The sequence below is a fragment of the Acanthochromis polyacanthus genome, chromosome 21 (assembly GCF_021347895.1).
Source record: "Acanthochromis polyacanthus isolate Apoly-LR-REF ecotype Palm Island chromosome 21, KAUST_Apoly_ChrSc, whole genome shotgun sequence".
Lineage (NCBI taxonomy): Eukaryota > Metazoa > Chordata > Actinopteri > Pomacentridae > Acanthochromis > Acanthochromis polyacanthus.
Genome location: NC_067133.1, coordinates 19,439,201 through 19,454,659, shown reverse-complemented (window position 1 = coordinate 19,454,659; position 15,459 = coordinate 19,439,201). Strand labels below are relative to the sequence as shown.

Sequence of the window (15,459 nt, the reverse complement as noted above, 5' to 3'; positions counted from 1 at the left end):
AAACATTATTTGGGCATAAAAATCAGTCTTAAGTGTCTTCTGTGTAACTAACCATCTTGCCTCGAGTTTTTCTTATCAGTACCACATTACCAAAGCTGTCAATTCTCCCTGCAGCTTGTTTAATATATGTAGATTTCATTCAACTACGCAAGCTGTTTTTCTCTTATTTTTATAAGTCTGTCTCACATGATGAATGCACATGTCAAAACTTAGACGACTGACTGTCTTCACGTCCCTCCGTGCCTTCAAAACTCTGAATGCAGTTGTTGCAAAACATGGACAAATTGAATTAGAATGTGAAAAATGCCTGTATTTACATTCATCTTAGGGGAAAAGGCCGTGGTTTTTGCATTTTGTTCTGATTATATTAGTGGAAAGCAACACAGTGAACATCTTTACTGTCAAAATATAGATAAATCAAGTGCAGAGAGCTTAGAAAAAAATCATCTCTATGTATAATCTTTCATAATCCTTTTAATTAACACCAGGGAACTTAACGAACCTTGTAGCCTCTCTAAATGCTAAAACGAAGGTCACTAGACTTACATAAGCTCCTTAAAGATATTTCATCTCTCTTCTGAAATGTTTCTTTAGTTTGAACAGGCTGGTGGCAAGTACAAGACATTTAAACTCCAGAGAGGTCACATGTGAGTCACTGACCCACCTATTATGTGGGTTGTTAAGGTCCCAGTGAGTGGAGCTGTCTGCAGAAGGATCTCAGAATTACACTGTAAGTGGCTGGTAAGTGGTGCCACAGACCACCATCTCACTACAGAGATGGCTGTTCCAGTCTGACAGGTGACTTCTTTCAGTCTTCTTTTTAATCATCAGTCTTCAAAGTGCATTAGCATTTTTAGCCATTAAACTGGAAACTAAGCAAGAGAAGCGACCGACCTCAGAGACTGGAAGCTTGTGGGCTTCTGTACGATAGATGCCTATGGGGATATCTCCAGTGGAGGAGCATAATTTCTGGTAGAGCCTGCCATAGGTGCGGATCCACAAGTCGTCTTCTGTGATTTTCATCTAGAAAACACAGAATAATTACTCCAAGAGGCGAGGCACTTCACAATCCAAACAGGCTGAATCTAAGCCGCAAGTGTTTGGCTACTTACAGCACAGAGGAAACCTGAGCCAGGCATGGAGTCCAAACCAAGCAGCAGTCTGGTGATGGAGATCATATAGTCCTTCACAAATGACTGGTAGGATGACACAACAAATGAATCAAAGGAAGTAGATCACATTTTGAATTTTTGCAGCGCGAAGGAGGAGGATTTTTATTTTGAAGTGAGAGTGTGTTTGGGGAACCTGGTAGAGGAGCGTGTCCAGCATGCTAACGCTGAAAACCTTCCCAGCAGCGAAGGGCAGGCGGAACATAAAGACCAGGTTAGACCCCTTTTCCCTTTCCTTCTGCAGATCAAACACACACACACAGGCATACACACACAAAGGAGATCAGATGAAGAGACTGCAAAACCCATCACCTTTTAAAAGCCAATGTCTTTGAATTGTTGCAGGATCAAGCCTCTCCCAGCATGCACTGCGATGACGGCAAAATAACACTCAAGCTAATACTTAAAAAAAAATCTGTTTATTCTCACGGTCAAATTACAGTTTCCCACTGCATCTGATTTACATGTTTTTGCAAAGTGGGATTAAACCAGAAAGCCCCCCAACATGCATAGAGATAAGGCTGGAAATCCACAAAAGGTCGCTCCTACCGTGAGGCAATATCGTTCTCATAACAATGTTACTCCCATATTGAAATTCATTTTAAGATGTGATGTCAAGCAGTGACTAATTCACTGCTTTGTTGATGAATGTTATTGATGCCCAAGGGGGAATTCATTAGCTGCCATACAGAGAACAACATGAACAGCAATAACAGATATTAAAAAAGGCAAGCAGCAATGGGAGAAAAGACTAAAGAAACCACATGGTTCCAATCCATTAAAAATGTTCTGTTACTGTAAAACCCTAGTGGTTGGGACTAAAGATCTTAGTAAATTTTCATTAAAACAAAGCAAAATGTGCAGTGCTTTTTTAAAAATTCATTTCTAAATCAACTGAGAATATGAAATAAAAACTGGCAGATGTTCTTTCCCATTACTTTATCATTATGATCACAAGAAAGCTTTGAAGTTGCGAAGCTTTTACCTTTTCCAGTTTGGACAGAGCTAGAGAGTAGTGATCTTTGACTTTGAACTGCATGAAGCGCATGTTGGCTGGATGTGTGAGTTCGGTGATGATGCTAAGAGCTGGAAACAGTCTGGGAAGAAGAGACAGAGAGAGAATCAAAAGATAAACACTTCAAACTAGTGTGTGAGATTGCAGCAGAAGTTGAGGCAAAGCAGACCTAAACAAGGTCTGGACGTTGACGATGGTCTTTGCGTCAGCCATGTAGTCCTCCTCTGCAATCATGGAGCTCTCCTTGTCGACCACCACCATGGTGCCAGCAAAAGTGACTCCACATCGTAGCAAACTGTCCAGACTATGAAGAGAGTGATACGGGACCGGCAAAAGGAAGAATAACATTCGTTTTGAAGGTCAGTAAGAAGTAAAAGATGAAAATTCAGAATTAAATCAGCCGGGGGATTTGTTCTGCCTTACTTGTCAATGGAGCCCACTGTGTAGAACACCATGGGGAACCAACAAATTGCCTCCAGGAAGTCTGCTTCAGGTCTGATCCAATCAGAAACATAAATAGACTTGAGAGTCCCACCAGTAGAGATTTACACAAACCAAGATGAAGCTAGCATTCCCACAGTGACGGACCTCTCTCACTTAGTCTTGAAAATACAACACAGCCCAACTGCCTGCAGAGAAAGCTGAACATAACAGCACTACACTGAAGTGACTCAGCATTTTATTGCCTTTTTATTGGATTCCACTCTCATTTGGCCGACTGCGTGTGTGTACCAGCCACAAAACACGACACAGGGCTGTGGAGCGCATTGTCCTGAAAGCATTCAACATTTCACAAATCATGTTTACTGTGACCTTAAATAGCTCCATTTTTCTCCTCCACTTGCTATTTACAGAGGAACTCATTTTACTATACTGTGCAACCCAGATTTGTAATGCTGCTGTCACGCTCACAGCAACAACTCTTGGCGACACACTACCATGTATTTCAGTTTGAAGCCGAGTGTACAATAATAGCTACTGCATCACGACAAATGATGCAGATGTACTGACATGCTCTCCAACAACAGCACGATGGGGTTGAGCTCCTTCCTTGGTCGGTAGTAGGCCCGTAGAGGCACAATGAAGTTGTAAAGACCGTTCCCTGCACTCTCCGCAGACACGATGATCAATTTGTTTTTGAAGCCATAGGAGCGGGCATCCTCAAAAGGAATGTGGTGACAAGCCTAGGAGACACATAAAACAGTGTTACTGGGTGATGGCTATGCCAGCTTGTAAAGCAAAGATATCAAGCCATTTATTATCCCCACCTTGTCCATTCGCAGGCAGCAGAAAGGCATCTTTTCTTGTAGAAGGTGGCACAGTGCAGGTGAGCTGCCGATGTACGGAGAATTTAGCGGGTAGCCCTTCACCCACCTGTGGCACAAGCCCACATTTACATCTGAGCTTGTTTATTTCAAACGTACCCACATGCACAAATCCAACAAGTGCACTTACTCGCAGTGTCGACCCCACCAGTGGGCGCTCTCATCTTTGTCACTGTCCTCCTTGCCCTCCTCTCCTCCCTCATCCTCTGACTGGTCTCCCAGTAGGTCAAATGTGGGGTTGTTGACACCGTCCACTAGCTCCAGGACGGGGGCGATGCTGTGCCGTCTCTCCTCTGCAGACTCTCCCATGGCGGGCAGAGCCAAGGTGTTCGCACCTCCCATCTCTGTCCTGGAGCTGCTCCTGCTTCCTTTCCCACTGCCCATCCCTGTGCCTCCCGGGTCCTGGCCTTCTGGGCTGCTGTCACTGGAGTCCTGCAGGTCGATGGCAACTGTGCCTGAAACATGCACACACACAAACACACACTTGTAGTAATGTTCAAACTCTGAATTCAATTACAGAAAGATAACACACACACCACAGTGAGAGCACTGAAAACTAGTGTGCTGGTCATGTTGTCCACTAGGTGGTGTGTTTGTAGAGCCACAGTATCTGGCATTTCAGTTCACTTGGCAGTTGCTCTTATCAAGTGTGACTTATTGTCAGATAAATGTTAATTCCTCTGCAGCGCCATGCATGTCTTTTTAATCTTCCAATGTGCAAACTGTACAATTTGACAGCCGTGCGCGTGCTGCTGTCTTAGACAGTTTAATGACAGGCTTGCATATTTGACCAACACAGAAACTGCAAGCAGAAGGTCAGTGTGTAAATGTTACACAGTCTTTGTGCTGTGCCCATCTGACTGACCCATGCTGGCGATGATACTGTGGACTGGCAGGCGGGTGAGTCCGTGGTAGATCGTTTGGTGCACTCCCCTGGCATTTCCGCCTGTGCCGCCCCACGATGGTTCCCTCTGGCCTCGGACAAATGCTGAGTTCTCTTCTTTCGAGATATTGATGTAAAAGCATGTGTCAGAGGCCCCCATGATGTGGCATGGGCCAGGGTTTAACAGGATGTTGGTGGTGTCCAGTCTGCGCACTCCGATCAAACATACTCCATACCTGCAGCCGCACAGACAAGGTCAGCACTGCACAGTGCAGCTTCGTGTGTTTTCATCTCTAGCCTTTTCGACAATATGACTTACTTTTTGTGAGCGTGAAAGGAAGCAAACGTGAAACTCTTGCCCTGGTAATCCCCAAAGAATTTACTTTCTTCCAGTCGAATGTGATGCACCTCATTGGCTGAGCAGCGCCGGTAGGTCCGGTGCCATTGGTCTGCTGAGCATGCGCCGCCCTCCCTGAGACATAAAAAGAGGATTGATTGGCCATGTGGGGGAAGCGTGACCTTTAAAACATGTTAAACAAAGCCTCCAGCTCAGCACCAATGCCACATCAGAAGATTTTCCATCAAGGTTGCAAAGGTAACATCTTACATCTCTGTCAGAGCTGCTGGTCGATGCTTCAATCAGCACATGGATGTAGACTAGGACAGACCGTCTGAACAACAGGTCTCAGACGTACACATTCACACAGTTAAGAGCACAATAGTTTTCTCATGGGGATATGGCTTTCGACGCGAAGGCTAAAGAGGTGATAGCAGTAAGCAGGGGTAGTGTGGGGGCAGTGTGAATGTGGGTGGCCTGCAACAAAGATGGCATTATATAAACAAGTGTTATAGCAAATTTGCAGTTTACAGGCACTAAGTGCAAGGCAAAGGAGGAGGAGGACAAATCCTAGTCATGTAGCATTGTCACAGCCAATAAACCAAATGGCATCAAGTCCAGATATAGAAGCATACTTATGAAACACGCTGCTTTTGAATGTTGAACTCATCAGTCAGTCCATCAGTTTTGAAAATCCTTATTCAGTATCACTTATAAATACACATATTTTCATGTATAATCAAAGAGTTAGTCATATTTATGGGTTCTGCGGCTTCATACTCAAAAAAGTTCTATTTATTGTTTTAAGTATTACTAAACCAAAACCTTTCAAGAAGCTTTAAATACGTTAAAGCATTGTGGATTAGGATCTTTACCTATCTGAGTTACACTTCATGTTTTTGTGCAATTCTTATGTTGTACTTATGGATTGTAGCTTTAAAATGAGTCGTATTAAAGTTATAGAAAAAAAAAAGCATTATTGTTGAAGTTTTGTCTTTACCCACAGTCTCAAAATATCATGTTTAAATTAGAATATTTTCAAACTACAGGTGTGTTATTTTCATGAGGACGAAAAGCTGTTTATATGAACAAATACTCCTGAACACCCTTTCAGATAAAGCTGCTCAAGTAATACTCTGGTGATGGTTACAGTCACTTATCATAAGTGATAAACCAAAAACTAAAGAGCATAATATCACGGCTAGTGGAACTTGTTAATAAAGAAAACACAGACACACTCATATTTCATCTTTTGCCATTTAAATGTTTTCTTTCTTTTTTTTTTGGTGTGGTTTTGTGTAAAGCTTCCCAAACACTCACTGATTTCTGGGTGTTTACAATTGGATTTTTTTCAAATCCATACTTCCCTTTTGACTTTTGATTATACTGATCATCACAAAATGGCTAGAAAGCTGTTTTTGTTGTTGCTTTACAAAATCTCCACAAACACAGATTGCAAATACTGAAAACTGAATGAAGACTCGGGTGGAAATTGAGCACAACTGTACCAAAGTATAAATACAGAAAAAAATGCGTTGTACCTGTTGAGGGCTTGAAATGCTCCTACTCGCTGCTTGAAGGCCTCTTGGTGCGTCGTTCTTAAAAGAAGAAAAAAAAAGATGAATGACAGTGAGGAGATGGGTTCATGCGGTTATATATACGGTAAAGTATATGTGACTGTTAAGACGGTGGAAAGTTAAATAGAAAGAATGATAAGGAGAAAGAAGGCAAGTGAACTTACTGTCCTCTAGAGGAGTGGATCAATAGAGTGATGAGAGTTGAGGTACCAGGGCACACACAGTTTAAAGCCAACATGGCATACTTAAACTCTTCCTCACACACCACATGATCTGCAGACACAGAGGCAAGACAAGAGTGACTGAGGTTGGACAAACCTTTGAAAATCATTTCTCTAAGTAAATGGCGATATGTCAGTATGTTCCATACATCAATGGGTCAGGGCCAAAGATTAATTAAGTGTCTCAACGGGTCAATGAAACACTAAGGTCACACAAAAATTATTATGAAAATAAATCAATAAAAAGAGCTATGTATAGTTAATCTGTGGAGCTTAAATTCAAGTTAGAGGTTAGGGGTTAGGGTTATGATGATGTGTTGCTCATCATACCTCTGTTGCTTTGTTTTTATTAACCCGTTGACACCTGAATTTATTTAGAATTAAATTAAAAACATTTTTGTGTGTTTTTGCTTTCCAGCTGATACTAAAATAAGTGGAGATTGTTAAATTATCTATTACACATAGAAGAGAAATATAATAATAGATATATAAAAATTAGGTCCTACTCCGACCGGTCCTACGAGAAACCAGCGCTTGCAAAAGGTTCCGAGGCTCATATTGAATATGCACGACCGGCATTGGGGGAATGGATACGCTATCTCAGCTGCAGTCTGAATGAAAGTGGTATGTTGCGAATTCACAACAACAGGCTACAAGAAGTTAATAATTAATATCATAAAATTTCTGAAAAAATGGAGCCTATCCCAGCAGACTCGGGCGAAGGCAGGGGACACTCTGGACAGGTCGCCAGTCTGTCACAGGGCTACATATACAGACAATAAATAGACATATACAGAAGGTCTTCAGGAGCCTGCTGCAGACGCCAAACGACCTGAGTCTCCTCAGGTTGTTCTTCCTGAGGAGATTCAGGTCGTTTGGCGTCTGCAGCAGGCTCCTGAAGACCTTCTACCAGTCTGTGGTGGCCAGCGCACTCTTCTTTGCCGTGGTGTGCTGCTGGGGTGGCATCAGGACTGGTGAGGTCAACAGGCTTAACAAACTGATGAAGAAGGCCCGTTCTGTTGTGGGCCTTCAATTGGACAATCTGGAGACCGTGGCAGAGAGGAGGATCATGGACAAAATCAGGGCAATCCTGGACAACCCCTCTCACCTTCTCCATGACGAGCTGTGGGACATGGGCAGCTCGTTCAGCCAGCGCATCATCCCACCCAGAAGTAGAACTGAGCGCTTCAGGCGCTCCTTTGTGCCCACCACCATCAGACTCTTAAACAGCAGCGGAGGCCACAGTACATCACTGCACTGATCCCCCCTGGAATTACTGTACATAACTCCTGTTGATTACTGATTACTGTATTTAACTCTTGCTACCGTTCACACTGTCACTTTAATATCACTGTCATTTTACTTCACTGCACTGCATAGCTCAGTTGTCCTGGATGACACTTTTTTGACATTGTGAATACCTCATACTGTTTGCTGCTACTGGTCAGTTTATTGTTTCCCCTTTTTGTTTTGTTTATTATATGTAACCCTTGGCTTGTCCTAAAACTATGTGTAATTCTTGAACCCAATGCATGCTACTACCCTTGTATCCTTGTATTTGCCCTGTGCTGCTGCAAAACTTGAATTTCCCCTCTGGGGATCAATAAAGGATTATCTTATCTTAAACAATCACACCTACAGACAATTTAGAGTAACCAATTAACCTCAACATATTTTTGGACTGTGGGAGGAAGCCGGAGTGCCCACAGAAAACCCACACATGCACAGGGAGAACATGCAAACTCCATGCAGAAAGATCCCAGGCTCAGGCTGGGATTTGGACCGGGGATCTTCTTGCTGCAAGGCGAAAGTGCTAACCACTACGTCATTGTGCAGCCCCCAAGTAAGTGACATGTGTTTCCATAATAAATGTGTCAGTTACTCAGAATAACATGAAGCGTTTAACTGGAGCTTTGCACTGAAAAAATACTTCCATTGAAAACTCTTCAACACACTCTTGTGTGTTTGCAACAATCAAAAGTACCTTGCATTTCACTGTCGACGCGCCTCTATTCTGAACATTAAAAGGCACAAGCACACAATCAAATATCACTATCTCATGTTGGAAAACGACTAGATGCCACTTCAGGTTTGGCTAACGCAGCTGTATCAAACAGGCAGCGTAGTCAGAAATGCTCTCGCCCCTGCTTAGACATGTTGGCTGTTGCCTTAAATGGGATCAATTTTATGTCACCGCTCAGGATTTTTAGGGGGAAATGGAAAGACCAAGCAACAGGCAGTGATTGAGTGTCAGTCCTTTCATTCACATCACTGATCACTTAACATAGCCCTGCTCACGAACCGACCAAAACAAAACCGAACAAACACTGCTGACAGCCTCTCGATTACCTGTTGCCACACAGCCTCCTCTTTGAAAGGAAAAACCAACAGAGTGATGAATGTTTATAGTAAGCCAATCAGTGGATCGGGCCCAGGGAGCATCCATTTCCCCTGCTGTGTAATTCTTGATTGCATTATCTTCAGTAATGAGTGCACAGGCATATTAAGGTGGCCTTGTTTAGCAAAAGTGTTGAGTTTGGTCGTAAAAGCACAATATTTGCTCTGTATGAGAAGATAATTTGTGAAAAAAAAAAAATGTCAGAGCCGGATGTGAAATATCAAACTCAACTCACCTGCCTGTTTGAGAAAGGGGTGACCAGCAGGAATGTAAATGCAGCTTGAGATGTGTGTGTGTGCCTGCAGCCGGCCAGGTGAGTGATATGACAATTAGAACTGCTGATTGTGAATTCTCTATTGAAGTACCAGCGTTCTTTTGGCTCAGAGCAGCACATCATGATGCAGCTCACACACAACACACAGTAACCTCTTGCTATTCAGGCTGTGAATTTATTTCAAAGCGGAAGGTTTTATAGGGTAATGGGCATCCGAAGCCTGCAGCAGATAGACAAAAACACTGATGTTGTGTCTGTGGAGGAACAGCATTCATTACTGCTACATTCCACTCTCTCTGGCCATCACTTACACACAAACACAAACATGTCCCCAACTCCCACAGCACACAGTCATTGGTAGTCACACATCAAATTGAATCTTTTTCTCCAATATTCAATTTCCAATGTTCTCTCTTCACCACTGTGATCCCTTCACTTGCCACCTTCTTCCCTGCTTATCCTTCATCACAGCCCTCCATCTTAACTCTGTCCTTCAGGTGCATGGACCCAAACCACGAGAGAAACCAATTACCGACCTCGACACACTGTTTGGACGCACACGCTTTCCCTTCCTGTCGTTTTCGATTAGAAGATCTTGTTTTTTTGACCCACCTCCTGCGTGTTGCTCTCTGTTACAGATATTAGCCCAAAGGTCTAATCGTGTGTGTGTGCCAAAAAGTATGAGTATGTAAATGTGGCTATTTGCAACCTCAGCAAGAGTGCAATTACAGCCTGACCACAGGTCCACAGGTTGAGCTAATTAATTCAGTAGACTGGTATTCTTGGAATTCTAAATTGTGTCTGTATATGCAGCCATGCGATAGGCAGGTGACCTGTCCAGGCTGTCCCCTGCCTTCACTCTAAGTCAGGTGGGATAGACTCCAGCCCCTCAGCGACCCCAATGAGGATTAAGCGATGCATAGATCATGGATGGATAGTATTCTTTTTTTATTGCATAAGTGAGCTTCATGCAGCTACAATACACTGAGCTCAGGAGGGTGACTGGCTATTGTTGATCAAACTGGGGCAACAATCAATGGATGCGCTGTTCTGTTTGGTTACGCAGACACCTCAGGGTTTCCTGCTTTGCAGCAGATCTTTTCTAATGAGTGCCGGGCTGTTATTAAGCTATTTTTTGCGCATCAAATTAAATCTTGTATCTCTTGCTCATTAATGCCTCCCACATCATCACTTAGTGAGTATATTTTAGTGGTGTCAAAACATGGCATTTGTACTTAGAGTAATGCCCATATGACTGCATGCTGGTTTGCTCTCTGACTCTATCTGTTGTGACTTGGGGATTAGGGGGACATTAAATTCAGCTTATTAAGAAGTTTGCTTTTCTCAAAGTGTTCAAAGGGGGCACTTCAGATATCACTACAGTCCAGTGGGCATTCTGCATTCTGCACTGAATAGCAATGAGTGCACAGCTATTGGAGATTTCATAAGAAACAATATCCACATCGCCTAGTGCTAAGTAATACATTCAAATTACTAAGGCGGATATCTCAACATGTCAAATTCTATGTTAGTGTGAGATAGCACATGAAAGCAGTTTTCATACATGTTACAGCTGTCCAATTCCCAGCATAGGAGATTCACCCCGCAGAGCTTACTGCTAATCACATGCTGCAAATGGGTGAGATAATGGAGGAACATGAATTTATCTTTTCTCCTAACAATTCCCTCCTTGCTATTAACAAAGGCCACAGCCTGACTGTGGCAGCGCAGTGTTTAAACAGCACTGCAGGAGGATTGCCTGCGGGGAGAGCTCGTCTGCCAGGTTAGCGCAACGGCAGAACTCATCAAAAGAGGGGGATTTTCTTTGCCAAGGTAGCAAAGTAAAACGTTAATCATTGATAGAGACAGCTGGGATGAGGGCGGCGAGCTAGAATTGAGTTTGACATGCTCCAGGGCTGTAGGCAGAGAGATGTGTGTGAGAGAGAGGAAAGGCTGCGATAGAGTTTGGGTCCTCTTCTTTCACTCACAGATGATTGACTGGCATCTTCTGTTGAGCACAAGACGAAGGGGACGCTCTCCAAAAGGCAACGCAAAAACTCACAGAAACCCTCAGACGGCTTAGAGCCAAGCCGAGCCAATCTGTCCTCAGCACTTCTTCAGAGCTGGGAGGAGCGAGCTGGTGCACAAGCCCGATGATAAAAATATGCTTCAGTCTCGTGATTCAGGCACACAAACTCAGGTAGAAAACGGAAAAGCTGATGACACAATGGAATTATAGCGCAGAAGTGGTAGCTCAGTTGTGAACATAATGCAACCCTGCTGTAGCCAAAAACAAATGCTTACGTAATCTCCCATATTTTACAGTGCTACATACTATCACTGGTGGCACGACTCCAGTAACAAGCCAAGCAAAATCTCCTGTCAAATTGAAAAAGGTAGATGTATATTTTAGTAGGCGTCATCCAGTTATTTCCGGCATCCAGCTGTGATCTAATAACAGTAGCTGGATCCAGTCAGCACACACAAATACAAACACACACACACACATCTTGAGCTGACGTCTGACAATCTCCTCTAGCATGTTTGATTTCACACTCACTGCCCACCTGCAAATTTGACGTGAAACTTGTTCTCTGGCTTGAGAATCTGGACGTACAGGGGGCAGTTTGGAGCGAAGTCTTTCACTGCCCAAGCTCTGAGGATTGTCTGATGATCCTGAGAAAATTGGAGACAGAGCCGAGTGAGATAGATGGAGTGACAGCGGGGGGGAGAGAGAGATACAGAGGGAGAAGCAGAGGTAGAGACCCATCAGTGGCAGCGTCAGATTGTGGCTCTGCTATTATAATCCCCTTAAACCACTGATTACACAGACCAGTTGAATGGTCCTTGCAACATATCAGAGTAATACAATTCTGACATTTCATGACAGGAGCATGGAGAGTGAACCGAGTAAGACTGGCCCTTGCAGCCCTGCGAGACACTGCAGTGCTTTGAGCTAAAGGGTGAGCCGGCTGAAATGTGCTAATTGGCACTAAACACAAAGTACAGCTGAGGCTGACAGGAATGTTTAAACTGTTGACCGCATGGATCAGGGAATATATAAAGCATCATCAGTGTGTTGTAACTTTATCTGATAAGAAATATGAACGTCAGGGACATTTTTTTTGGCAATCCATTCAATACGAGGCAAACCACTAAAAAATGTAACTGTGAGCCTTCGAATGAACTAAAAGGTGCAGAATTACCAAAGTCACGAGGATTCATTCTCTAAGGATTATAAATGTCTAAATTTCAGAGTGAGCTGTTGAGACATTTAAGTTTTAGAAACAAAGAGGTGATAAAACTGATTGACTAATCTCAGCTTTTCTAAAAAAAACAACAAACAAACAAAAAAACACCTTCACATATCTGCGATGAATTGTACCTGTCTGCCTCATGTTTTGTCACAAAAAGCTGGCCTTGTGTTTCCTGATTAGAAAATAAAATTTAATGTTTTTCTCATCCACTGTGACTCGTTTCATTTCGCTTCATCTCTGGTTTATTTGACATGACAACAAGCTGCCTTAACGTTCAGTGTGAAATCCATAGTGTTAGTTAAACACATTATTATTCACTGTCTTGTCATGCTGTGCCATTAAACACCCCACATCTAAAGTTTCCTTTGTTATGCCTGATCGTTGTTCCGCCTTAATGTTAGACCTATGTGTCTTCTCACTCTCCGATTTAGACGTTTTTAATGTACAATTAATATTTTAGTGGAAGTTTATAAATATCTAATTATATAGCTAAAAAGTAAAGCAACAACTACATAAAGTCAGCCAGTGCAGTGACATAAATCTATGTATTACATAAGCTGTTTTACAGAAATTAAACTGCGTAAAGCAAGGCCCTTTACCTCATGAGTGCATTACGTCAAAATAAAAGTTTTAGCCAAATTGTGAGTCTGTTATTTGGTTGAGACTCAGTATGGATGTTTGGCAGTGTGAGGAGTCAAGGCGATACAGGGAAGCATTGAGGAACGTACAGCAGCAATGCGATCCACTTCAAACCGGTTACTGAGGATAAAGCAGGCCTCAGCATCGTCCATCCTGCAGGCAGTTAGTAGAGCATGTAGTCATGGGAGCGAGAGAGACAGAGGGATAGAGAGAGAGAAAGAGAGAGAGAAAATTGAGGAAGCAATGAGACACAGGAAGGAGGGTGTTGTCATGTTATTGAGGGAGAGGATAAAAGAGGAAAAAAGTAGGACAATAGAACAACAAATGTACCAATGTGTCTTTCAAGCCCACGCCATTTAAAGATGAGATAGTAGGAGGCGAGGAGACGGGGAGATTAAACAAACAGGCTTTTGCTCCTTTTCTTTCTCTGTGCAGCCAGCCTAAGGTGCTGCGTCTGTATCATCAGAAGCCAGGGGGCAAACAATAAGCAATATGACTTAAACTGTAATTACAGCTGTTACTTCAAGGCTGTAGGTGCTTCAGGAATTAATTACGAGCACCAGCTTCAACAAGTGAGACCCTTTGCTTCAAAGCGTCCTAACTCAGGTCTACTCTGGGGTTTTTTAGGGCTTGACTGCAGCAGAATTGTTTTTTGATAATAATGCTTCCACAGGATTTGTAGAAATAGAGAAGATGGTCACAGTGACTCACTTGGCCCTCATCAGGTCTTGGTCTTTTAGAGCAGAACCCTGCAGGTAGATGACTCTCTGGGCCCAAAGAGGGACATGAAGGACTCTTCTAACCTGGACATCCATCTCTGCTGGGCAAAGGATCACCACGTAGTAGTCCTACACACATACATGTACACACATTCACCTATAATTTATATTCCAACTAAATACACTTTAGCCAGAAGCAAGAGATCTTCTGGACTCGGTGTAATCAGGCAGAGTAGCATTATTATTGCATTTAATTTGCACTATTATACCTGCAAAAATATTTTCATGCTTGGAGAAGCCCAGTAATATCATTAGAAGTATTTATTTCTTATGAAGGAACCCCAAATTTCCAAATACACAGACAGAACTGAAAAGGCACAGAATAGACTCTAACTCAGCTACAATCTCAAACTAAACCCTTCGGCACTTGCAAGTGAGAGCTGATCAAAATGATCCCCGATCAGTCAAGTAAACATTCACACATGGATGGACCCTGAAGCAAACACACACAACTGCTCCGGCATGAATAAGACATCAGTTTGATCCTCGCCGTTACAGATTTAATTCTCTGTTTTAACCTCAGCTGCTCGGGCTTCTGGAGAAGATTACAGACAACAACACACACAAGACCCCACAAGTCCCTCTTGTGCTACTTAAAACGATTTGGAAAGACCTGCAGCCGAGGGTGAGCGAAGAACTCATTGAGGAAGTCCATGAGGAGGTCGATCTTGAGGCAGCTGACACACAGCACCACGTGTTTCTCCGTCTGTGCCCTGTAGCGGCTATAGTTCCCCCCAGACTTCTGTCGCTCCATCCACAGAAAGGCCAGCTGCTCAAACTGCATTTGGGACGACATCCATCACATTCAACAGATGGAAAGTGGATTAAGTTAGCTGGAATACAGGGAAGAGCCAGGTGGTATATGAAAAGAAAACAATGCCGTGCACTGTATAGTGTTTCCATTTGATTAGGGAGAGTGTTTGGGAGAATTAAGATAAGTGGAGATCTGGTTTAGGGTGGCGGCTGAATGGAACGTGATAGCAGAGATTAACAGTGGGGGGGCAGGTAGCATGACAAAAAAATCACACAGATTTGTGCTAATGGGGTCAGGATGGTTTGGTGGGTGGTGGAAAGTGTTCAAATTTAGCAGATGAACTGATGCAACATAAAAACAGAATTTCTTCTAGATTTACAGATATTCTACACTGGTCACAACATTCACCCCTGAATGGAAAAATATTCTTTGTCCTCTTTTTCACGGGAGATTTTGGCTGCGCCAGCTCAAAGTATCATGATGCAACATTCTGTGTAAGTAAGGAAAGTGCAACTCCCCTCTTCGAGAGTCCTATTCTGAGTGACATTGTCACATCAAAATGACACAGGGGACTCATGTATTGAACCCTCTGCTTGCCGTAGTGCATCTCTCGAGAAGCAGCAGCTGCAAAGAATGCCTGATCGTGTTGTAAAACATACACGCTTGCTACATCAGTCAGAATTCGAGTTGCAGTTAATTTGTGAGCTTTTTGGAATGGGACGATAGTTTTGCAGCAGATAAATTTGATCAATTTTGTGCTGAGATAATGTCAGCTTGTTAGAGTTTGAAAACATCAGCAGGCCATACACATCCATACGACAACCTAGTTTT

The 15,459-nt window shown here is 43.0% G+C and overlaps 1 protein-coding gene across 2 annotated transcripts in view; it reads right to left on the bottom strand.

Annotated features, from left to right (window-relative positions):
• Positions 1 to 15,459, bottom strand: part of LOC110962891 (potassium channel subfamily T member 2) — a 44,622-nt gene that overhangs the window by 5,849 nt on the left and 23,314 nt on the right. The window contains exons 11-27 of one of the 2 annotated variants that reach the window (XM_022210961.2): positions 14,488 to 14,652; positions 13,807 to 13,943; positions 13,185 to 13,248; positions 11,767 to 11,875; positions 6,471 to 6,579; positions 6,271 to 6,327; positions 4,712 to 4,864; positions 4,375 to 4,628; positions 3,640 to 3,964; positions 3,453 to 3,558; positions 3,196 to 3,368; positions 2,608 to 2,679; positions 2,354 to 2,488; positions 2,155 to 2,266; positions 1,306 to 1,407; positions 1,113 to 1,196; positions 895 to 1,023 (exon numbers count right to left, since the gene is read on the bottom strand). In XM_022210961.2, coding sequence (XP_022066653.1) covers positions 895 to 1,023; positions 1,113 to 1,196; positions 1,306 to 1,407; positions 2,155 to 2,266; positions 2,354 to 2,488; positions 2,608 to 2,679; positions 3,196 to 3,368; positions 3,453 to 3,558; positions 3,640 to 3,964; positions 4,375 to 4,628; positions 4,712 to 4,864; positions 6,271 to 6,327; positions 6,471 to 6,579; positions 11,767 to 11,875; positions 13,185 to 13,248; positions 13,807 to 13,943; positions 14,488 to 14,652 — 2,286 coding nt within the window. The remainder of the gene's footprint in view (positions 1 to 894; positions 1,024 to 1,112; positions 1,197 to 1,305; positions 1,408 to 2,154; positions 2,267 to 2,353; positions 2,489 to 2,607; positions 2,680 to 3,195; positions 3,369 to 3,452; positions 3,559 to 3,639; positions 3,965 to 4,374; positions 4,629 to 4,711; positions 4,865 to 6,270; positions 6,328 to 6,470; positions 6,580 to 11,766; positions 11,876 to 13,184; positions 13,249 to 13,806; positions 13,944 to 14,487; positions 14,653 to 15,459) is intronic. The other variant, XM_022210962.2, reaches the window with a different exon arrangement.